Source organism: Nuphar pumila, chromosome 8 (genome assembly GCF_984573655.1).
Source record: "Nuphar pumila chromosome 8, dmNupPumi1.hap1.1, whole genome shotgun sequence".
In the NCBI taxonomy this organism is placed as follows: Eukaryota; Viridiplantae; Streptophyta; class Magnoliopsida; order Nymphaeales; family Nymphaeaceae; genus Nuphar; species Nuphar pumila.
In genome coordinates this window covers 12,402,161-12,427,866 of record NC_143256.1, presented here as the reverse complement: position 1 = coordinate 12,427,866, position 25,706 = coordinate 12,402,161, and the positions used below count along the sequence as shown (strand labels likewise).

The window sequence follows — 25,706 nt, the reverse complement described above, 5'->3', positions numbered from 1 at the left end:
GCTCATCGCAGATCGGGGAAAGGGGTTCCTCGATTTTTGGAGAACCGCCTTTCCCTCTTTTTTTTCAATGTTTATCCCCTCCGATGACTTCGCCGGAGGGGGTTTACAGCAAATGTTATTGAAAAGCAAAGTAATTCAGAAACAAGCTTTTCGAAATATATTTTGGTGACAAAGCCCGAAAAAAGGCCGTTGACAGAGATCGATAAAAAAGGAATTCAAATGCTAAAAGTCATCTCCAGATTTTCCTCGAGCATTCAAAAGATGCTGCACAGTGATAACTGGTATATCCTAGGACTTTCTGCCAAACTGTAAAATATTTTAGGCTTTCATCCGAGAATTTTTGGGTCCCAGCCAGAGGAAAATCTTGTATGTCAAGGGAATGAAGAATGACCAGTATCAGTCTGTCCACCAAGTAAAAGGACATTGAAGAAACAATATAACAACCGGCATCTACTTATAAGTTGACACATACCTGTGTGGAATTTGAAAGACCACATAATAAGACTTCACTGAGTATCATATACAAAATAAATTATTCGCCGCCCCTGCTTTTCATGTCAATATTTTGATGAGAATAAAAGTTGCAGTACTAATTACCAACTCTGTAAAAGGCTTTTCCTCTGATCTAATCATAAAAGTGGCAACTGAGCAATTGCCTGTGTGGCACCCAAAATCAGAATAGCAGAAAAGGAAAGATAAACCGATTGAAATTGCTAGAGTTTCAAATTAGATGAGGCAATCAATAGGTCAATACTATTTTAAATGGGTCTGATGAGTTCAATGGATGATACACCTGATGAAATTGACACAAGCTTTTCTTAGCACATTTCAGCAGTAGTTTTAAGTTGGTGCTGTATCTTTCAGTGCAAAGAAGAAAAGCAACAAGCACTTTCAAGACAAACACCTCCAACCTGAGTCATCCAAACTCACTCCCAAAGAGAGAGAAGGTAGAATGGCCAGATGAAGTCATGGTTGGCTGGGCAAGCACCACAGTGGATTGATTTTGATTGTAGTTAACTCTTACTTTGTTGTGTTGATTTCTTGTCACTGCAAAGATCTTATCTTCCCTCTGTAATTTCAATCAAATTTCATTTATTTTCACCCCAAAGGAAAAACAAGAAAAAGAGTCTAGTTTGAGTTCCTTGGTTTTTCTTGATGATCGTGTAATAAGAGCACAGTTCAGATACTAACGATGTGAATCTAAACGTACAGTAGATATTCAAATAAATCAAAACTATGAATATTTCCTAACTACCAAGAAATTACTCTTGAATTTTCAATGGCTGTATGCGTGTGGCCTATGAGGCATCTGGAATGAACTGGTGGATGTGCACAAGTTAACCAAAATCTTACAAACCACGACAGTCCAAATACCATGTTGTTAGACGGCATGGGAACCATAGTTTAAAGAGCATGGCATGTTTAGTAGCAGTATTTTGGGTATGTAAAGAAATCTCTCTCTCTCTCTCTCTCTCTCTCTCTCTCTCTCTCTCTCTCTCTCTCTCTCTCGTGTACATAGAGTTCAATTCAAGCCTAGGGCTGGTAAACAAACTGAACAAGCCGAGCCTGTTCAAGCTCGTCTCCTTAAACACTTAAGTCAGCTTGAGCTCGGCTTGTGCTCCTAGGTAGACGAGCCGAGCTTGAGTCGGCTGAGCCAAGCCAAGCCAAGCCACAAGCTGGCCCGTGTAAAAAAATTACATAAATTAACATTGTGAAAGATGCGATTTGAACCTGAAACCTGTCTGCCACATGGCTTACTGATTAACCAGCTGTACAAAACCGTTTGTATGATAAAAATTACACTTATTCTATATTTTCTATCCATACGAGCTTACACAAGCTAAACCAAGTCGAGCACCCCTTGTACGTGCTCGACTCGTTTTTTTGTTACCGAGCTGCTCATGGCTCAGCTCATCAGCTACATGAACTGCACACGAACGAGTTCATGGCGAGCTGAACCACGAGCTGCTCAGCTTGTTTCCCAGGCCTTTAAAAAGATGGTGATGAGGGATCCCCGCCAGCAATATTAGTAGCTGGTCTCCTGAAGCTTTTTCAGCTAGTCTGGTTCAACATCAAATTGGCATGCAGCCATTCAAAACATTGGAAAAATAGAAACTAAGTACAGGTAGAATGAGATAGCTGGATGGTTAGATCACAGTAATAACCAACGGGTCTTGGGTTCAGTTCCTGCAGGATCATCCTCAAGCTTGCTTACAAAATAAATAAATAAATAAACGGGAAAAAGGAAATCAACCTTTCCCCCTTCCCACCATGCCCTTGCCCTGACTTTTTTCTTCTCATTTTCCAATAAAATTTGCAAATGAAGAAGTAATTTACAGATCTGCTAACTTTTCTTTTCCCTTGTTTTCATGAACTTATTAATGTTCCATAGACACAGTTTGCTGACCACTTAAGGAAAGCCCTCGTACAAGGTGAAAATAAAACTTTGAAAACAAAAACACAAAAATGACTATAATGACAATAACAGAATCCTATCATGCAAGATGAAATCATTACAACAAGAAAGTTTAATGCTATGAAAGTGCAAAACCTTAATGAATATAGAGGATGCAGACTCAGAACATGCAGAAAGTCATTTGAGGGTGAGCTCCATTAATACATGATTTTGATAGGCAAAACCAGAGATAGAATCTGAGACCCCTGGTTAAAGTAGTGTGACTCTAACCAATCCAGCTATCTTATAGCATTAAGAACTCTTTGCGACTCAGTCATAAGACATCGATGCTCAACATGATATTCAAGAAGCAAAGACTCGCCATATCAGATTTCATATCATATCATTTTTATGAAGTTACAAGATCCCAACAACTAAAGGACATAAATATAATGGTTCCCGTATCACCTCTAGCACTGGTTCTACCTCGAGCATCTATGACTGTTATGTCGGACAGTAGTTACATCATCAACTAATGTCATTCAGCCAACAACTAAAGGGCATAAATATAATGGTTCCCGTATCACCTCTGGTACTGGTTCTACCTACAGCATCTATGACTGTTATTTTGGACAGTAGTTACATCATCAACTAATGTCATTCAGCCATTCAAGCACCATCTTGATGATTTTGAATATGGATGAAACATAAGGCTTCATTGCTTCAATGTTTTACTTGAAACAAAATGGTGTTCAGACCAGATTTCAATAACTCATACAGTAACTTTTCCGAGGTCAGGAGCATAGTTGCCAGAGATGGGTACAGCTACTGGTAATGATAGGAGGTACTAATACTAGTAGGCAGAAGCCTAAACAGTTTTAGGTACGACCCTATTTGAAACACATGCTGGTACAGTTTCAACAAAGTTGTTGATACGAGTATCTAATAAACAATTTGATACAGCTTACCAAAAATACTGGTACTAGTATCTAAAAAGATTGATACAAGTTATAAGAAAGTAATCTGATATTTGCTCCATATAAAGTAATTAAAGTAACTTCTTTGCATTTAATTCTATTGTGCACAATTCTCAAAAGAATACTGTCTTAACAAACTCAAATGAATTTAGAAATAAAATAATTTTTAGTTTCATGTTAAAAACAATTATATATAAATGTTTATGAATAATGAGAATGCAAAGATATTCATACTTTTGAAGTTCGTGACTCATGCTTCACTGAATTTTTTTTATTAAATAGTAATACTTTTAGTTTTAATTCATATGGAAGACCCAGAATGATTTTCTTTTTTGGTTCATATCGCCGACCCCAATTGTTTTGGGATGAAAGCGTAGTTGTTGTTGTTTGTTGTTGAGTAATATTTTTAGTTTTACAATCATATTTTAAAGAGTGATAGGTCATTTGTTGTTATTATTGTATTATAATATATTAATACTTCACCACTGCAAACTATAATGAAGATTATAATTTTATACTACTTTCAAAAATAAATATATATGAAACGAGTTTCAAAGGTCATCTGGAACGAGTTATCAAATTTGTTTGAGACGAGATTCTTTAGTACTTGGTACTCCTATGTATGGCTTCTGAAGCGAGTTTTGTATCAGCACCTAGTACAAGGGTACATTGAACACCAATGCAACTATGGCCAGGAAAATATAACTGAAGAATGCAAAGGAATACCAAGTTCACTAAAGAACAGATCAATAAGATTGCACATTTTATACTTCTTATCATCAACAACAATTCATAAAATCTATATAAATTTTATATACCAGTTAATGACCTTGAAGATTAATTTTGTATGAAGCTTAAGCAGAAACCCACAAGAGACGAGACAAGAAAATCCCATTTAAGCAAAAAAGTTAAATGCTCCTTTTTAATCAGTTTCTTTTTTTCTCTTCTGTTTTTTTTTTGGGATAATCAAGCAGGGCTCCAAGAACATATCCAATGAACTCAAATTGCAAATTATCCAAAGATCGTTTTGTTTACATTTTAACATTTTAAAAGTTTGTTTTTCCTCCCATCTACCTAACTTTAGAAGAATCACTTTATACATCTATATCCCATTTGCTTAGGAGATATTGGTCAGAAAATTTGGCATAACTATCTTCATCAAATTTATCACACTTGGCACTAGAAAGTGTCCCTCATTTTCTGTTTTCATCCTTTTATCTGCAGGAATTCTCTACCTTAAAGATTTACAGAATACTTGGAGCAGTTAGATGCTTTTTCTACTACCCCAGCTCCTATTTTGACTCCCGTTGACATGATGGAGCATACATTAGCTAAGGACTGAAGCATCATAATTACATTGTTAGCTACCTCTTACCCAATGTAACAGTTGATTTCTTAAGGGGAAAAAGACCACCCTTAATAAAATTTACTGCAATAGAGCTTCTAAAAGCTCTTTATTCTTCCAAGAAGCAAAATAATCCTCTGAGCATCACTAATTCTACCTATTCCCAACCCAATCATTCTACTTTTCACAAATTTTCAAAGAAAGAGCTTATCTTAATTCTGAACAATAATACCTAATTTCTCTTCTTTGCAAGTACATCCCTTTTTAAAAGAGATTGCAAAAAAATATAGTAAATTCTTTTTATCTATCTTGAAAATGTCATATTAAAAGTAGATAACAAACAGTACGACTTCTGTGAAGAAGATACTCAATAAAGGAAATAATTTGAAACACTACTCCAATGTTACTTTTGAAAAAATTGGAACAATAAGGCAAGTCATCACCATCAATGGTTGAGTAAAAAAATGCACTAGTAGTTAACAACATCAATTATGATGAGGTTAGGTGCCTTTGGAAGAATAAACCCCCATCTAAGTGGCTATTGCTGGTCCTTCATTAGGTAGCTTGTTGGAGGCTGCCTTATCCAGCTTGACAAGGAAATAAACTACAAATAAAATAAAAAAAGTAATATAGAAAGAGACTATGTGCTAAAGCATAATAGTGAAGAAATGAAACAGTCTTCGATGTGAATTTAATGTCTGACATTATATATCCGCCGTGTTCATGACTTGGAGGAGGCAAAACAATGTAGATTTGACATATTATTGTTTAGATGTGAATGAAGAAAGAAAGCAAAATGATGAAGTGAATGGGCATTGAAGTTTTCTAAAGAAATTCACTAAAAAACTGTTCCAACACACTACCAATGGGTCCGATAGGCACTTGAAGATTACATATTAAAGTGTCTTATTTTCAAATTAGGCCATTTTAGTTGGTACATGAACAAGAAAATCAAAATGGACTCTGTGATTTCTGCTCTATGGCCATAAAGGGTCATATGCTAGTGCTGCAATGTGCATGTGAGCTCAAACACAGTCTGATATATACATTCAGTTGCACAAAAAATGAAACCTGTGTTTCCGTCTTCAAAATACATAAAAGAAAAGATATCTCCAATATTTCCATCAGTAGATGTCCTCTCTGTCTGTTGAATCTTTGATCATTTGGATAGAGAATACAAATATTGAGAATTGAATGAAGGATCCACAAAGTTCGATTCTTATTAAGAAGAAAATTTACAAGACTATGTTCAAGTAATGGAGACAATAGAAGCTCACTACATGATTCCAACAAGACCATCCACAATTTCTCCAAGAACAAAAACCTGTAATTTACACACGCCCATTTCATACTGAACACAAATCCAAAACACCCGAGAAAAAGGTTACAACCGTTTTCCTCAAACACGAACTCTTGCAATCCATTAATCATCAGCAAATAGTTGAGAGAGTGTTCATCCATCCAATTCATCAAAAGAAAAGATTGATCTCCGTACCTCCGAATCCGCTCTAATCGTACTTCTCCCTCCATGAATAGACCAAGAAGAACACCCAAGAAAGGCCGAGCATCAAGTCCCCTATAACCTGCCTAGGCCAGTCGCCCGCCAAATCCTCCAACCGACGCTCGAAGTAGAACCTCCACATCGCCATAAGCGCGTGAAGCAGAACGCACCCCTTGGCGAAGAAGCTCTGGAACTCGCGGTCCTTGACGAAGCAAACCATCAAGAGAAGCAGCCCGATCACGAAGAGCAGCATCCCCGCAAACGAATCCGAGGTCTGAATCAGCAACTGATCATGTGGGGTGGATCCCAGAAGCTTAACCGCAGTCTCTCGACCATGGCCGAACACAGAAATCTCGTTATGGTAGAACATCATCAGCGCCCCGCAGGTCGTCGCGATCGCAGAGTGCAGAAGGCACATCAGAAAGAAGCTGGTACTCCCCATCGCCCCCAATTTTTCACAACCCTTCTCCAATCACATTGACTGAGGAGCCCTTAAAGCCTAAAACCCCGAACCTTTCCACAAAACAAGCAAGATTACCTCTACAAGAGAAAAAAAGGACCAAAACCCACTAGCTATTTCTCACAAATCAATGAATAAAACCCCAACTCTAACCCTACCATCAAACCACAATCCATTGTTTTCAACAGCCATTTGGGATTACAAATAAACTAAACGCGAGTGAGCAGAAAGTTAAAGATGAAAAGGGCACACATCAATGTGGGGAAAACCCAAAATTCAATGAATTAGAAGCTCTAACCGTCCTTTGGGAAGATGGGTAATGGACCAAAGGATGGATCCTCAAAAAGGGGAAGGGTGGTAGTGGGAGAGATCTCTAGTTTTTAAGTACCACAATCAAAATAGACGAGATGACAAGGAGGAAAAACCCTAGTTTTCCATGGAAGGAAAGGGTGATAGTTTTAAAAAATAAGAAGATGAAGTGGATTTTTATGCAGGCAGGCAGGTGATGAGAAAGAGAGGAGCTGTGCCTCTTTGTTTGTTTATGGGTTTTGCTTCTTTTTCAAAAAGTAACACAGTGGGATCTCTCTCTCTCTCTCTCTCTCTCTCTCTCTCTAGCTTTTTTTTATTGATTATCACATCATTATTTATTACTTTGATGATCGGGATGAATAGTGAAATTGGGGGTTCCATGATTTGATCAAACCGACACATGCCCAAATATCTTTTCTTATTTGGTACAATCGGTATATATATATATATATATCACATAGATTCGGGTACGACCCAACCACAACTCAAGTTTCACACGCGAGTTTGAAATCTTTTGAAGGATAAGACATGAAGGTACATTGTCTGAAATTCTCATTTTACTGTTAAAATAGTTGCTATTTATTGCCCTTATCACCATTTATGGTCTTATTTATTAAGGATAAAAGTGGGTGGCAGTTTTAACTATGGTTTAACCCGTCGAGTTTGGTTCGGACCGGGTGGAATCAAACTCGGATCAGATTTTCAGGTATGGTATCGGGTCCACTATAAGAAAAACTATACCTGGACCCAATAAAAACTACATGAACCAAACCCTAACAATACCCAGTAAAACTATAGTTTTTTATCATTTTTACATTGAAAATTGCAGGTTTTAATCAATAAAATTTCACTAACAATACCCAGGTTCATGTATTAATCAAACCTTTGGGTCCTAACCCAAGTCTTAATCGGGTCTTTTTATTTATCACCATACCCGAACACTATAAGGTTAGGGTCCGGGTAAACTAGGCCCGCTGACACCCCCAGTTTTAACTGAGTCGTATATCTTTTTTCTTAAAAAATCAGTTTGTTTATCCATTTTCTTGGATGATAAGTAAATATATGATCTCATTTTTTGACTGGATCCTAAGCTTTATTGCATGACTCAAGTTGGATTCAAATCCGAAACCTAACTCACCTTTCAAAAGTTGGAAATGGATCTATTTTAACCTGACCTATATTCATCGTATTTTCAACTCTATTGTTTATGAGGGGTGTAACTAGGTTCCTTCAAGTAGGTCTCAGCATACCCATACCTAAATCAGGTCTAAAAACTGCAAAAAAAAAAAAAAAATCCAATAAGAGTTGGGTTTGAGCTCGTCTATGATATGATTTTGACATATTTAATGGAACATGTTTTAATTAGACCCGTTTTTTACATCACATTTAGAATTAAACCTAAACAAACCCTTGCTGATATAAACCAAGTTTAGAGATTAGTTATTAGAAATGATAATGGGTCAGATTTCCTGTCAGTTGAACCAAATCTAATCTATATTATAGATTTATATACTATATATCCAAATCCAAATCCAAATCCAAATCGGATTGAGAAAATTATACATGGATGGGTATGGTTAAATCTTGGTCAGAATCTATCAAAAAAAAATGTGATTTGATCTAATATAACCTATTTTACCTTTTTTGCATAGAAATAAGTACATTTTTACATATTTTCAACACATCATATCATATGATGACTAGATCTTAGATGTTTGAATACAGTGAACTAGATCGATAATAGGTTCTATTCTTTAAAAACTAGGTCCACTGCTATCAAGCTTGAGGTGTCAATAGATCAGATATGGTTTGGACCTAGGTTAGTCTGAATCTAGATCTGTCTTTGAGGTGCTAGTACCAGGTCCAATCTGGTCTGCCATAAGAAAAACCATACTCGGGTCCTATAAAGTATTACATGAATTAGACTCAGTTCATACCAGTTGAAATAATTTTTTTATTAAAAAATCATGGATACTTGAGTTTGACTCGAGTTTCTAATAGAACATATTGGATCTAACCCGGTTTTTAATCGGACCTCTCTCTTTAACACCAAACCCTAACCCTATAGGGTTTGGTATGGATTAGGTTTGGGTCAAACCTGTCCCATTGACACCCTCAAACCCAGCCCATTGGCATCCCTAATCTTGACCCAACCTATTTTCCCACCAAGCTAGGAGAGAGAGAGATGTGTTTGGGTAAAATGGTCATTATAAATAAATAAATAATAAAAATTATAGAGGTAACTGACCTTGGTGTCATTTGCTTAACTCACCCAAAAATTTTGTTTAAACTTCCAAACATTTGGTGTTTGTTCCGTAACAATTGTTCCAAGTCCAACATTTGTTTGGACCGTAATCATATAATATGTTCCTAATGTTTGTTGTTTGATGACGATGTGGGGATAACTTGGACAGTCATTGGTAATGGGTCGAATTACTTCATTTTGAATTGTATGACCCGATCCATCCACCATTTTACATGTTTTAACAAGTTTCTATGGTTCTACAAATTTGTAAGAGCCTATTTGTTTCAAGAGAAAACAATATATTATATATCCATGGCAATGAAAGGATCACTTTCCCATAGATGTGAAACAAACATGCCTGTGAAGAAAGAAGGTAGCACCCGTGGCCCCAAGAATGTGTCATTTTCCATGAAATGTCTGTTAGGTGTAAGAAGGAAGGGAGAGAGAATTCAACGAAGAAACTAGGCTGTTTTGGAAAAAGTGGTTTTGATGACGTGGAATAGTCCCACATTGATTGTGCTTGAGTTTGTTGTGGGCCTTATAAGCCACGTGTAAACTCATATACTTGTTCTTGAGAACAAGAGGGTGGGATGACATCCATACACACACGCGTGCGCCCGCCCGTTGTGTCGTGTCGGGCCGGTTCGGTTCGGGTTCGGGTAATTGGCCCCTTAGGGCTATATCCATTCAAGATCAAAGTACCTTTTTGCCCAAAGTTTCTTTAGATATTTGGATTCTGTAACGGGTTATGGGAAATGATAATGGGTCACGACTCCTCGTAGTTCATGTCGTTATGGCTCTTCGGATTTCTTCAACGGATCTTGATTCTTTAAAAACCGTTAAGGGGTCACGTCTCCTCAGAATCCGTAACGGGTCCTTCCACGCTTTGTAACCGTTCGTGGGTTATAAAAGTGTGGTGAGGTTACGAAAAATCAGAGACGCTCTAGTTTCTGAAGAAGAGCTCTGTGTTTTTCCATTTCCCCGTTGCTCTTTTTTTCTCCTGAGTTATCCCGAAAGGGGTGGTTCTGCAACATTGGTTCCTAGAGGCTGTTTTTGAAGGACGATCCGTCGGAGTGCACTGTTCTGATCGTCGAGGCTATTGTATCCTGGGGGAAGGACGCCGGACCCTGATTGCACTGTATGTGGGGGCGAATCTTCTTTAAGGAGAGTACTTTCGTACGCCTTAGCCTATTACATAATCTAAACAAGTTTCTGGTGTTTTCTTTATATTTTTTGCATCTGTTTGTTCGTATGCTGTTGTCTGGATTTTTGTTGTATGCAGAAACCGACATGCCTGCTCCCTGTTATTGTTTCGATGGTCTGTTGATCATGATGTTTATAATGTTATATTTCCTGATATATATCATGTTTTATATCATGATGATGATTGTGAAACTGTGTGATCCGAAAAACGATCCAATAATGTCTTCTCAACGAGGATGGTGGGGAAGCCCTTTCCCGACAGAAAATCACGTATGGTGTTTTTTTTTCAAGTGCATGCCCTTTTCTCAGAGAAGAGCTTTCCCTTCAGCTGGTTGAAACAAACAATAAACGACCCTAAATAAAACTCTACTACTTGATTTGATGCGCTGAACTGGACAGAACCACAACAGAGTTGGACATTGTGAAATTAATTTATATTGTGCATCTACCTTCCATTCAGGGACATGAATTATATCCTACTGTTTTGCAGGCTCAGATCTGGGCCCTTTTCTTTATCCCTATCCATTTTCCTGCCCATATTTTAAGGCATGGGCCCTCGGGTCAGGTCATGTATTAGCCATCCATTGACTGCCTTATTAAAAATGCCCCACGAAATGATAGGCACACCTCAATGCTTGATTCTGGCTCTAGCATTTTCCCTCCAAGTCGGCTTAAAAAACTATCCTACTTACCATAGTTAACAGAAGCTTCTTTATATATATATATATATATATATATATATATATATATATATATATAGAGAGAGAGAGAGAGAGAGAGAGAGAGAGACGAAAGTAATTCAACATTACCACTCATGAAGATCAACAAAATGTTGAGCCCATGAACTGAACAAGAGCAAAAGCCAAAACAAATAAAGAAAGCACAAGAGAAAAGAACATCAGACAGATAAAATGGGCTCACGCCGGAGCCGCTTGCCCAGATTGCGACAAAGGATAGGTAGCATCAGCAGGAGGGAGTGGAAGATCACTAAGATGTATACGCAAGATCGCATAAACATCTACCAAGATTTTATGCACCAGGAATTGAATGTTAACTGGAATATGACAAAAACGAGCATCGTTTTGCGTCATCCAAACAAACCACCAAGAAGTAAGCAACCACGTCCGCCAGATGAACCTCCACCTCTTGTTGCGCCTAATACAAACCGGCCCCAAGATCAGATCTAGCGCAAATGACTCCTCCTTAACAAATACTTTCGGATGCCTCCAGGTCCTGCTAAAGATTTCCACAAATATTGGGCAAGACCAGAACAAGTGAAACGTAGATTCTTCTACAGCTTGACAAAGCATGCACCAACTCGGGAGTTGAATGCCCCACTTCTTTAAATTACTGTGGGTCTGGATCCTATCGTGCAAAATTAACCAAGCCAAGACTCGAGAACGGGGGGAAGGACCCTTCGCCCAAAGCATATCCTCGGGCAACCAATCAGCCCCTGGCGGTAGCAACGATCTATAGACTTTTTTGGTAAGAAACTCTCTGCTTGGTACCAACGTCCACTGCAACCACTGACCAAAATTTTCGGAGACCTCAAAATGGTCTCTAAAGCCCTCAACCACGATTTACGCAAGTGCGAGAGCGCCAAACCTCGGGTTCCCATACGAACCAGGATAAGAGCTGGATCTCCATATTTAGCAAGAAGCAAACTAGCACAAGGGTTATCCGGTTGGTAGGCCAACCAACATTGCTTGGCGACAAGAACAATGCTTCGCAGTTTGGGCACAGGAATGCCTAAACCAGCCATACGCCGAGGTAAGACCATTGAACGCCAACCAATCAAGTGATGCTTACCCTTGAGTTGACACCCAGGAGAGAGAGAGACCACTAAGTGGATATCCCATTACAGGTTGAGTGATATCACATAGACATCACCTTGACTGCATACTTGAGTTGGTGTCTGCATTTTAAAACTCCATTAATACTCCCTCCTGCGGGACGGGGATAGTTAATTTTCTCATTGGGTTAAGCCTTGTACCAAAGGATGCACACCCCGTGTATGAAATTCTTGACTTCCAATTTCAAAGCCTTTAGCTGACCCACCTGGCCAAATGTGTCGAACCCTTAATATCTTGAAAGTCCACTTCTCATGAAGCTGACCTTGAGAGCATGAAATCAAACATTTCTTTTATGAAACTAAAGTGTCCTTTTCTTTCTTTTTTATTTTGCTTTAAGGTGTGCTGGAGATAACCTTATTTATAAAAACAGTTAGTTTTTTTTAATAAAAACATAAGTTTTCTTCTTAAGAAATCATTTTTATGTTAATTTTTACTCATTTCTCCTCATGCTTCCTAAACACTTCATTCATTATGCTTCTCATGCACTTAGCTTGGTAACTATTATTTTTTACATTATAGGGAAACTGCGTTAAATGACAAACTATGCAGTCACACACATCGATCTCAAAGTGTAAAGATGATGCAGGAGCAGAGTAGAAGACTCGGGTCCATTTGGATGTATAAATTTTGATTTGTTATTTTGAATACTTTGTATTTGGATCATTATATTGGATCTACACATTTTAGGTTTGTAGAAGGTTATCTTAGAAGAAAGTTAACTAATTGTTAATTCAGAATCTTCTTCTTTAAAATGAGTAGAGATCTAATTGTTAATTCAGAATTGAGTTGAGTTAAATCCACTTATTTCAATTTTTTTCTTTTTTGAGATAAAGTTACATAATTTTAAGTTAATCATGGCAGCTGACTTAGTTCAGTAGATCTTTCTTCAAGCGAAACTCGAGAGTAACGTCGATCGGTTACACGTCTTACAACTACCAAGATCGACAACAATCATGGCTGCTAACAAAATGACGTTGCATAGTTGTATGACCCATCTCGATATTCACCAATGGCGTGACTGCAACCAGCAACCGCTGGATTCTTCAGAGTCTCATCAAATGGTAGCTCAAGTATTGCTATGTTCTCCCCCGATGATTCACTGAATCCCACGTCTGTGTTGGGGGGGGGCGAATGAGCGCCACGTATTTACACAACCCCCGAACATAAGATGGAGCTACCGGCCCTGTTGGGGGGTAACATATAACCTGCTTCGCCACATTCCCAACCAGTGCAAACACCACTCTCTTATCACCCCTTCGTCATACACTTCGCTTTCACCACCACCTCCCTTATCGTATGCTCTTACACTCACTACCACCACCAACTGGCAGCCGGCAACCACAAACAGGCCACAGCCCTGGCCGTCCGGCAGCCCATGGGTTGGCTTTCATTCTTCTTCCTCTTCTTTTCTTCTTTCATATCCCTCTAACCGAAAACCTTAAGTTGGATTTAAACCCGAGCCTATTGCATCCAATTAACTTAAACTCATCGTTGGATTTACGAATAAAGATCAACCGAATTATGTCTATTGCTATGATTAACTTAAAATTATCTAACTTTATCTAAAAAACAATGAAAAATATGAAAATGAACAAAAATTGGAATAACTAGATTTAACTCACCTCAATTCTGAATTAACAATTAGATTTCTCGTCTTTTTAAAGAAGAAGATTTTCTTAATTTAATCAAAACATGCTCCCTTTTAAGATAACCTTCTAGAAATATAAAATTTATCCTAAAATGTGTGGATCTAATATAATAACCCAAATACAAAATTTTCAAAATACAAATAGATCGAAATGAACCCTTATGAAACCGGGTCTTCTACTTCACTCCTGAATCATTCTCTCCTGGTCTTCTGCTTTGCTCCTATATCACAAGAACACTGCACAAAGTGGAAAGTAGCATGGTTACGCTTACAAATCATTAACTTCACCAATGGGTACGCCGTCCATGTTTGGGAGGTATTTATCTATCTTTAATCACCAAATTAATTTGACATAATACTTTTATGCATGTGACAAACATGTCTATGTTTTGTTTGCAAACATTTCAGAACTTAACGTGGCTTCCTAGTGGAAGTAACAAAGGTCAAGGCTCTTGAAGCCACGATCCACCCATACACATGTAGCTCTCTCTCTCTCTCTCTCTCTCTCTCTCTCTCTATATATATATATATATATATATATATATATATATATATATATATATATATATATATATATATATATATAGTGGGGCCGCGGTGGAGCCATGTTAGGATGAGGTTGGGCACGTGGCCACCCTGACCTGCAGAATGCCTACCCTAATTGTAGAAGGCCAATGGTAGTGCCCACCCTGACCTGACCAGGGGCACTGGTGCCCCGTTAAGCTCGACGGGCCCCGAGTCTCGACCTTCCCCATTCCCAACTAGATCCCTAATCCCCTCTTTCTCTCTCAAGCCCTCCCCACGTCCCCACTGTGGCGTCCACTCCACCTCTTTGCCACTGCCCACGCGACCCCACAGTTAGGCATCCCCATTCTCTCTCTCTCTCTCTTTCTTTTTAGCAATTTTTTTATTGGCAAGCTGGGGTCAATCAGGTCCCTACCAGAAAACAAATTTTGGAATAAGTTTTTTTTTTTTTAATTTATATGGAGAAACCACCTCTAGGATTAGCGACATAGATGTGATGGCTTTGCCTCTCATACTTACGGTCGTTATCCTGATAGCGCAAAACTTTGTGGGCTTACCCCTTGTGCCTAAGTAGTCGTCACGCTTCAGCTTGCGCAAGGGGTGATGATGCCTATGTGATTTGAACCTAGACCATACCTACCTAGTGGCCTAGGTCTCATCTCACTACTCCAACCATTTTGGAATTAATTACATATCAGAAGTGGTCAAAAACTAGTTTGAAGGCTTGTCCTTTCAAGTCTTATTGTAAAACCCTAAATTTTGTATCCCGAAAATCATGAATATTTTTTTTTTAAATACTTATATAAAATTGTAGCGAAAAATTAAATGGAACAAAACTTGGCATATTACTTCTCGATCACATTCATTTACCATACATGCAACAAATTAAAAAATTAAACATTCATAAATCAAATAAATGTCCATTATATCTCCAAATTAATAAAAATAGTTCATTTAAAATTTAAATCAAGTGATCAGACTGTCGAGCATGCTAAAATGCTCGCAGTTCAAAAACACTCAAAGAGATGGGAAAGGCTTGTCTTGATTCCCTCCATCGCATGTGATTTCACTCACTATCTGAAAACATTTAAAATCAATAGGGTCAGACAAATAATGTCTCAGTAGGGTAGAGCTATTCAGAATACACAAATTAGAACAAGTAAGCATGAATTATTTTGATCATTCATACTTTCAAATAAAACTAATTACATTAAAATTTACATATAAGCATATCTAACAAGTCATTCAAGCAAAGCACTCATGAAACTATTTTTACTTAATCATTTACTTAAATATGAATAATTTAAAATGCATGAATAATTAAAAATGCATGCACTTACCATTGTAGAAGTTGACTTTATGCATGAGTCAATTATTATCTTTAATTAAAATTTCTTTCTTATATAATGCATGTTATGCCCATCTAATGCATAACCAAAATAGGTTACAATTCTTATCCCTATGGGTACAAACACAGGCAGTAGTCCTAGGTCAAGGCCATGATGCAGACGGTGTTTTAAATCAAATGTGGCTTTGGCTTGGCTGGGCACCATTCGCCAGTGCCGGATGAGTGACGCCAAAAGTGAGAGAAGCACCCGCACTACCATCTCGATGCATCAAACTTTACTCATGAGATTTTGTACCTCTATATTGCATTTTAATGTGGATGGTTCTCTTATCTTCGTGGCTAGGGAGGAGCAACCTTCTATGCTCAATTTGATACCCACAAAGCTAGACTAGTATCACTTACCTTCTCTTTGTAAGTATCGATTCTTTTAATGTTACATGTTTAAACTTTTAAATTATTTATTTTACATACAACAATTACATAACAGTCTTACTTATGGGGTTCGGCCACTTTGGGGCCTATGGATGCATATTTGAAACACTAAATTCGGTCTCATTGCGCATGCTTCTTTCTTTTCAAATTTAAACACTTAAGCACAATTAAAGTAATGAATTTTCTATTATACTAAATGCATCCAATTATTCACATCATCATCATCATCATTATCATCATGTAGATGACAGTCACATGAAAAAAATACATCATGTGCAGTAATTTAACATTCACATTTAATTCGCAAGATGGACACTTAGATCCATCATTAGCGAGAGGCTACAAAAACACACTCATGCATTAGCATATTAATAAGTTCATGCCTCGTAAATAGGTACTAAATTCCCTACAAAAAACTTAGTTTTAACAGTCCATAAATAGTACATTATTAATTCTCAAGTACATATACGAAAAGGTATAAGATTCGCAAGCATTCGATAGCTAGGTCTTAAATTGGTTCCAAACTTGGAAAAACTTGATTATGTTCGATGGTTACAGAGGTTACAAAAAATAATTTAGTTGTCAGACAAAGCAAAAATTTATACAGTTTGTAGAGAATTTTTTCAGCTTTTTTATACCATAAATCATTCATAAAAATTTATCCGAACAAGAGAGCTACGAATGATTTAGTGTAGACCTATACTTTTCTATTCTGACTATCACAGAACAATGCTCAATCTATAAAAAGAGCTCAAAATTTCACACAAGCTGTAAAATTTTGTTATCTTTTCACCGCAATAAACCTCTTATAAAAATTTCTCTAGACGAGAGAGATACGAGCGATTTACCGGTTGGGTGTAAGGCCATAAATACATAATAACTGAAATATGCATTCAGGTGGGCTAAAATAGGCCACCCAAATTCATACTTTCAGATTTTTTTTACATGAACATGTTAAGTAAAATCATAAAAACATAACTACACTATTTTAAACTAATCTACCATGGAAAAATCTTGTTTTCGTAGTTGTTTGGTCAAAAAATAGACCCATCTCCCAGAGCCTATTTCCTTATAAATAGTTTCAGTAAATTTTGCAATAAAGCATATAAAAATATGTATTTTTCTATGACAAAAATAAAAAAAATAATGTTAATCACTATAGTACATTCATATGAATATTGATTACAATTTCTAACTAAAATTTGTAGAAAAACAATTAGATATTACATGTATTTTTTTAAAATTATAGATTTTATTTCTGACAAAATTGGTAGCATGCATATATAGTTTTCTTTTTTATTTTAATTCAGAAATTTGTCCAGTAAGGGGGGCTGAATCGATTTCTTCTAAGAAAAATTGAAATCAACCTCTTTTTATTAAGTCTAACATAAGTTTTTACGTAAATCCTTTTTTTTGTTCTTTTATCAAAGTTTGAATTGGGTTTTCAAACCCGATTTTGAAGAAAATGATTTTTAGAAGGGGGTTTTCTTTAAAAAACCCTCTCTATCTTATATTTTGACACCCTACGCCAAACCCACATGTGGGAGGCATGGTATAGGGCTTGTCCTTATAAAAAATTGAAAGAACTCATGCTTACGAGTTTCAATTTACGTGTAGAGAATAGAATCCTCTACCTCTTTTGCAAAATCGACTCCTACGCTTGCAAAATCAAACTTTGGCCACAAACCGGTCGCACAATACATACGGTGGCCTTGCCAACAGACTCTTTATGCTTTAACAAGTCACGTGGATGTCCTCTTTGTTGGGCCAAGAGGGAATGCACAAGAGATACGTAGGGAGAAAGGGAGGAGGAAAAAGGGGAATCAAGAAAGCAAAGGGGAAAAAGAGAGAACAAAGAGGAGAAAAAATCTTAAGGGAGCAAATAGGGGGGCGTGAGCCCCTCCTCTACTTTTATAATGCTAAGGGGTTAGGTCAAGGGCTAGGCTAATCTCATCCCTTGATCTAATCCCAATTCTACTTTTCATTACTCTCAACTCTTTACTTCCTTTCCTTCTTTTATTTACTTCTTTTTTTTTTGTATCCTATTTTAGCTAATTTAGGATATAACATTTATTTCATACATATGTTTCAAAAATATATATATATATATATATATATATATATATATATATATATATATATATATATATATATATATATATATATATATATATATATATATATATATATAGGTAGAATATCCATATGGGCTGGTCGACCCCTTTTGGGGTTGGCTCCTTTCCATAAATCAAAACTCAAACTTGCTTGCTTGGCAAGCAAGTTTGACAAGTCTTGCTTTTATTATTATTATTATCTTTTTCCTTTTTTTCTTCCCTTTCCCCATTGCATTTCTATTTTTATTTTTAGTCCAGCCATCCCCCTCCTAGAACCATATAGGTGGGGACGCCTCTCTCCCCTTGAGAGCTACTATATGAGAAAAGGAAAGTTTTGACTTTTCAAAACTTGTCTTGGTTTTTGGTAAGTTTCAAAGTAACTTGATTTTAAGGTTTGATTTTTACTTTAACCTTTTTAAAGTTAAAATAGAGTGTCACATAGGATGAGATGACCTACTATGGACTCCTATACTTCCATTAAATTTAATTAAGTCCAAATTTCCATTCCACTTAATGAATTTTCAATTAATTACATTTTTAATTTAGAAATCAATTCTTTCAAAAACTAAAATTTAGAATTAAGTGAAATGACACTAAGTAAAATTTAAATTAGGTTCAAATGTAGGTGCATGTCTTATTATTGAAAATTTTGGATATATTTATTATTTATTTTTCTTTGCTAAAGATTTTTGAGTTCTTTAGAAATAATTTCTGAAAAAAGGAATTCACTAGGGTCAATGAGACCCCTGGGCATGTGAGTGCATTTCATACACTTAAAAAAAAAATTCTAAGTCTGACATACCCTATAGCATAACACTCAACTCAAATTAACATTTTTAATTTATCACACAATAAGGAAATTGCAAAAATTTATGAAAATTCTTCTAAAAATCATGGATATTACATCCAACCCCCTTAAAAAAAATTGTTCTTGAAATTTAGTTAAGGTTATGTACTGAATAGGTATAGATGTTTCACTCTCATCTTCACTTCTGGATCCCATATACACTCTTCGAGTCCTTGGTGATGTCATCAAATCTTCACTAAAGGAATTGTCTTATGTCATAGCACCTGCTCTCATCGATGTACTTTCTTAATGGGGCATTCTTTGAACGTGAGATCCTTCTGCACCTCTACCGCATCGTACTGAATGATATGCGTAAGATTCGACACATACCTCCTCAACATCGACACATGGAAAACATCATGGATGTTCGATAACTGAAGCATGAGTGCTAGTCTATAGGCCGTGCCTTTGATCTTCTCGAGGATAAGGAAAGGTTCTACATACCTCGAACTCAATTTTCCCTTCTTGTTGACCTAAAACACGCTATTAGTTGGTGATAACTTGACGAATACATGATCTCTCACTTTGAATGAGACTTTTCGATGCTTCGGATCTGCATAGCTTTTCTGACGACTCTGAGTGATCAGAACTCTCTTCTGAATCAATTGCACCTAATCTATATAGTACTACAAAATGATTGGTGACTCAATAACTCGATTGCCAACCTCACCCCAACAAACAAGAGATCTACAGGGTCATCCGTGCAATGCCTCATATGGAGTCATGCCAATACTCAAATGGTAGTTGTTGTTGTAGGCAAATTCGGCCAACTTCAAATGTTTGTTTCAATCGTCCTTCTACTCTAATGCACAAAAACACAACATATCCTCTAAGGTCTGGATAGTCCTCTTCGACTGTCCATTCGTCTGTGGGTGAAACATCATATTTAACTTAAGCTTTCTAAAGTTGCCCCCAAAACTTTGAAGTAAACCTCAGATCTCTTCCTGAAATGATCGAGATAGGTATTCCATGTAACCTGACGATCTCATAGACGTACAAATCTGCCAGACTCTATAATGTTAGGTTTGCCTTAGTCGGTAGGAAGTGTGCTAACTTTGTAAGGCGGTCCACGATGACCCATATTGTGTCGTACTAGTGTCATGTCTTGGACAGGCCTACCACAAATTCTATGGTAATGTCTTCCCACTTTCACTGCGGTATCTCTATCATCTTCAATGTGCTGCCAGGTCTTTAATACTCTATCTTTACCTGCTGGCAAACTAAGCATCTCGATATATATCGAACAATGTCTCTCTTCATGTCGTACCACCAATAGTTCTTCTATAGGTCCTTATACATCTTGGTGCTATCTGGATGTATGGTGAACCTAGTCTGATGCACCTCATCTAATAGCTCTTTTCTCAACTGTTGATTATCTGGTACCCATAGTCTCTGATTATAACAGATGCTTTCATCTTCTTCCAGATGTAGGGCTGCCTCATCCTACTTACACGCTATAACCATATTTGTGAATCTCAAGTCATCCTTCTATTGAGAAATGATCTGGTCCATAAGCTTAGTCCTCATGGCTAAGCTGGCAATTTGGATGTGACCTGAGTCTATGTCAACTGGTCTCCAGTTGATCAGGTCTTTAAGTAATCTCCACTCGTTACTAATCAAGCTTGCAAGACTGCCTGTCTTTCTATTCAATGCATCAGCTACTACATTGACTATTCTTGGGTGGTAGGATATAGAGAAGTAATAGTCTTTTAAGAACTCTAACTACCACCTCTACCTATGTTAAGGTCTTTTTGCGAGAAAATATATTTAAGGCTCTTATGGTCAGAGAAAACCTCAAATTACCTTTCTTACAAATAATGATACCAAACTTTAAGTGCAAAGACTACTGCTGCTAGATCCAGGTCATGTGTAGGGTAATTCCACTCATGCACTTTCAGTTGGCACGAAGCATATGCGATGACTTTGCCATGCTTCATCAACACACATCAAAGTCTTGTACGAATGCATTGTTGTAGACCACAAATCCTCCATGTCATGACAGTAACGTGAGTATTGGGGCTATAGTAAGCCTCTTCTTTAGCTCCTGAAAGCTTTCTTCGCATTGTTGAGTCCATACGAATTTTATTCCTTTACAAAGTAGCTTCATCATCGGTGTCATGATCTTCGAAAAGTCCTGAATAAACCTCCTATTGTATTTTGCAAGTCCAAGGAAACTACGAATGTCTGACATGCTCTTAGGTTATTTTCAGTCTAAGATCGCTTCTATCTAAATCCAAAATATAAGATTCAAACAGATTAAGATGGAGATCCAAGAAAAGTTTTCCTCAAACATAATCGTCGAGGTGCATTACCTTAGCAGGGTCCATTGACACTCCGTCTTTGAAAATCACGTGTCAAAAAAACATGACTTGCTCTAACTAGAATTTGCACTTAGAGAACTTTACATACAACTGATGTTATGTAAGTGTCTCGAACACAATCCTCAAGTGCTCTCTCTGGTCTTCCTAGCTCTCTGAGTAGATCAGTATGTCATCGTTGAACACTATCACAAACAGATACAGATAGAGCCAAAATATCTGATTCATTAGGTCCATGAATGTCGTTGGGGCATTGGTTAGCCTGAAGGGCATCACCAAGAACTTGTAATGGTCATACCATGTCTTGAAAGTTGTCTTCGGCAGATCTGAGTCTTTGATCCTCAATTGGTGTTAACCAAATCGAAGATCTATCTTTGAGAAGACCTTAGCATCAAAAAGTTGATCAAACAAGTCATCAATCCGTGGAAGAGGATACTTGTTCTTGATCATCACCTAGTTTAACATGCGATAGTCAATGCAAAAGCGCATTGATTCGTCCTTCTTCTTGACAAACAATATGAGAGCACCCCATGATAATATGCTTGGTCAAATAAAACCCTTGTCCATAAGTTATTGTAGTTGCTTCTTCAGTTCTTCCAACTCCACAGGGCCATGCAATAAGGAGTGCTAGATATTAAGGCCATACTGGGCACCAACTCTATAGCAAAATCAATTTCTCTTGCAGACAGTATGTTTGGAAAGTCATCTGGGAAGACATCCGCAAAATAACAAACCACGTCTAAGTCCTTCATCGGAGTGGTGATGGGTTCTATCAGAGAAACACTAGTCAAGAAGGACTCACAACCCTTCTCCATGCATCGTTGTGCCTTTATCGCTGAGATCATCATTCCTTTGCTTTCCTTCTTGCTCAGCTTGTATTCCAGTATAGGCTGATCAGGGCAAGTAAACCGTATATGTTGCTCATGACATATCATATAAGCATAGTGCTCGTACATCCAGTCTATGTTGAAAATTACATCGTAGCCCACCATGTCCAATAATATTAGATTGGTAAAGAGGTTCTGCCTAGAGATAATCACTTCTACATCGGGTAAATAGGTTTGAGTGATGGATCTACCACTCAATGGTGTGATAATTTCTAAAATATATCCCAATGTGATTAGAGTTATTTCAAGTAGCTTTGCAAACCATGTAGATATAAAAGAGTGTGTGGCACCCATATTAAATAAAACTTTGGCATCAAATCTAGCGATAGAGATAGTACCTTCGATGACATTCGCATCCTCTTGCAACTTCTCTACAGAAGTCGTGTAAACTCGATCAGTCACTCTCCTTTGTCTTTGAGCTTGAAATTGTTGTTGACGCTGCTATTGGTGTTGTTGAGGGCGTTGTTGCTGCCCTCGAGGTGCGGTGTTTGCTCCTTCTTCCTACTAGTTGCTTGGGACAATTTCGAACAATGTGTCTCATCTCTCCACAATGTAGGCACACTCTTGTGAGTCTTTAGCAGACTCTTGCATGCGCCTTCTAGAAGACATAGCACACTGTGGCAGTCTGTTGTGGTCGACTGGTACCACCCTGCTGCACCTTGGCGTTCTTCATAGGCGGTGCTTTGCTTGTCTCGGCTACTGATCTAGGGGCCTTGTTTTCATTTCCCTTTGACTTGTCGAACCTCTTAAGCTGAGTCTTACTTGAAGACTCTCAATCATCCTGTGACACGAGAATTGTTGTTACACTACAAGAAAAATGTTAATTAGCGACAGGTTTTTTTCGTCACAAAGTTGCGATGGATTAGCGGGAGAAAACTATTTGTCGCTAACATTCGAAATATTTGCAAAATTAGCGATGAAAATATTTCCCTCGCTAAATTCGTCGCTACTTAGCGATGGATTAAAGACAAAATTTTTCTGTCGCCAAAACACTACAAAAAAATACTAATTAACGACGGAATTAGCGAGGGAATTTTTCTGTCGCTAATCCGTCGCTAAATAGCGACAGAAAAATTCCCTCGCTAATTCCGCCGCTAATTTTCGATTTAAACCATCCCGCCTGAGGCGCGAAATTTTCCCTCCCTCTATTCCCCCCCCCCGTTTGATTTAAACCACCCTTCTTTTGACGACGCGCAGCGACCCTTCTAGCGTCCTTCTCCTCCCGCTACCTCTCCCCCGCGCCATCCTCCTCCTCCCGGCGGTGCCCCTCGCCAGACTCCACCGCCTGTCCTACCTCTCCCTCACCTGAGGCCCTCCGAGCGTGACTGGCATCGCCCCCCAGACCGTCCTCCTCCTCCCGCTACCTCTCCTTCGCGCGCCGTCCTCCTCCTCCCGACGGTGCCCCTCGCCGGTCTCCACCGCCCGTCCTGCCTCTCCCTCGCCTGAGGCCTTCCGAGCGTGATTGGTGTCGGCCCTCGGTCTGTCCTTCTCCTCCCGCTACCTCTCCCCTGCACCATCCTCCTCCTCCTGGCGGTGCCCCTCGCTGGTCTCCTCCTCCTCACGCTACCTCTCCCCCGCGCCATCCTCTTCCTCCCGGCAGTGCCCCTTGCCAGTCTCCACCGCTCTTCCTGCCTCTCCCTCGCCTGAGGCCCTTCGTCATGATTGGCTCGCTGCAGAAGAGCGTCCCGACGCCGGAACCCGCTTGTGCAAAAAAAAATTGCTCCCTGTCGTAGAACGCGCCGACATAGAGCATTTTTTTTAATTTTTTTTAAAAATTTAATGACGGATTAGCGACGGATATTATCCATCGCTAATTTAAAATAGCAAATGACTCGCGATGGATCATGTTCGTCGCTAATCCATCACAAATTAGCGACGACAGTAGCGACATATAAGTTCTGTCACTACTTAGCGTCAAAAAAATCGTGATGAAAGTTATTCATCGCTAATCCGTCGCTAAACCATTTAGCGACGGATTTACGTCGTCGCTAATCCACAGGTTTCTTGTAGTGTTACTATTTGTTTGGGATTAACTTTGGGTTATAAAAAAATAAAAAAATATTTTTTCCACCTGAAGCATAGTGACCATCTTGATGGCCTGGTTGAGGTTTTGGGGTCGACTAGTCAGCACTCGGGACCTCAACCCCTCTCGCAACCCGTGCACATATTTCTTTACCCATGCCTTATCTATCGTGTATGTATTTGGGCAGTACTTCTCAAGGTGTTGAAATCTAGTAGTGTACTCCATCACCTTTATGCTACCTTCCTGGAGATCCAAGAACTCTTGCATCCTACGGTCTCTAGTATACTACAAAAAGTAGGTGTCGAGGAACACCTCCAAAAACTACACCCACGTGATTGCCCATCTCTCCTTTGGTGAATATCTCACCTCTCATATAGTCTCTCACTAACTCTTGCATCACCCTAGAGTCGGTAGGTGGCGAAAGCTATATGTCTCTTGGCGGGAACCTCGAGAATATCAAAGATCTCACTAATGGCGCAAACCCACTTCTGGACAGTGTCTAGGCCATCCTTTACAGTGAAGGCTAGGGGACTCAGTTTCATGAAGCATTTATAGGATGCTCCATGGTTCGCAGCAGTCAGCACTGTATTGCCATCAGGATGATGGCCATTCTCATTGCCATTACCCACATTATTGGCGAGGTTCTGGCAAGTGACAGTAAGCGTGGTGAGGGCTTTCAAGAGGAAGTCCCTTTGGGCAGTCCAACCTGAGGGCTATCGTGCGACAATCTATAATAAATTTGATTTGAACTAAACTTCTAAGTTTTTCATAAATGAAATATTAATTTTGATGTCCCTACTAGACATCTATGATCTGATTTTGCAACAGTTCATGAAATCTACATAATTCAAGCAATTATTTTTATATCAAATCATAGAAACACAAAAAGAAGAACATACTCACAACAATGTCAGTTAGTTAGACAGGATTTGAGTCATCTTTCCCTTCTACTCTGATACCAAGTTATAACACCTCAAATTTTATATCCCAAAAATCATAAATTTTTTTTAATACTTTTATAAAATTATAGCAGAAAACTAAATGGGGCAAAACTTGGCGTGTTACTTCCTGATCACATTCATTTACCATGCATGCAACAAATTCAAAAATTAAATATTTATAAATCAAATAAATGTCCATTATATCTCCAAATTAATAAAAATAGTTTATTCAAAATTTAAATCAAATGATTAGAGTCTTGAGGATGCTAAAATGCTCATAGTCTAAAAACACTCGAAGGGATGGAAAAGGCTTGGTTCGATCCTCGCTACAACCT

The 25,706-nt window shown here is 38.1% G+C and overlaps 1 protein-coding gene across 1 annotated transcript; it reads right to left on the bottom strand.

Annotated features, from left to right (window-relative positions):
• Positions 1-5,915: 5,915 nt before the first annotated feature.
• On the bottom strand, positions 5,916-7,194 carry LOC149829624 (uncharacterized). The gene has a single exon (XM_090015600.1). The coding sequence runs from the start codon at positions 6,658-6,660 to the stop codon at positions 6,226-6,228; it is 435 nt and encodes a 144-aa protein (XP_089871726.1). The 5' UTR covers positions 6,661-7,194; the 3' UTR covers positions 5,916-6,225.
• Between the last annotated feature and the right edge of the window lie 18,512 nt (positions 7,195-25,706).

Bases quoted from the DNA above. Each gene is read 5' to 3' on its own strand.
- LOC149829624 (XM_090015600.1), bottom strand. From the start codon at position 6,660: ATGGGGAGTACCAGCTTCTTTCTGATGTGCCTTCTGCACTCTGCGATC.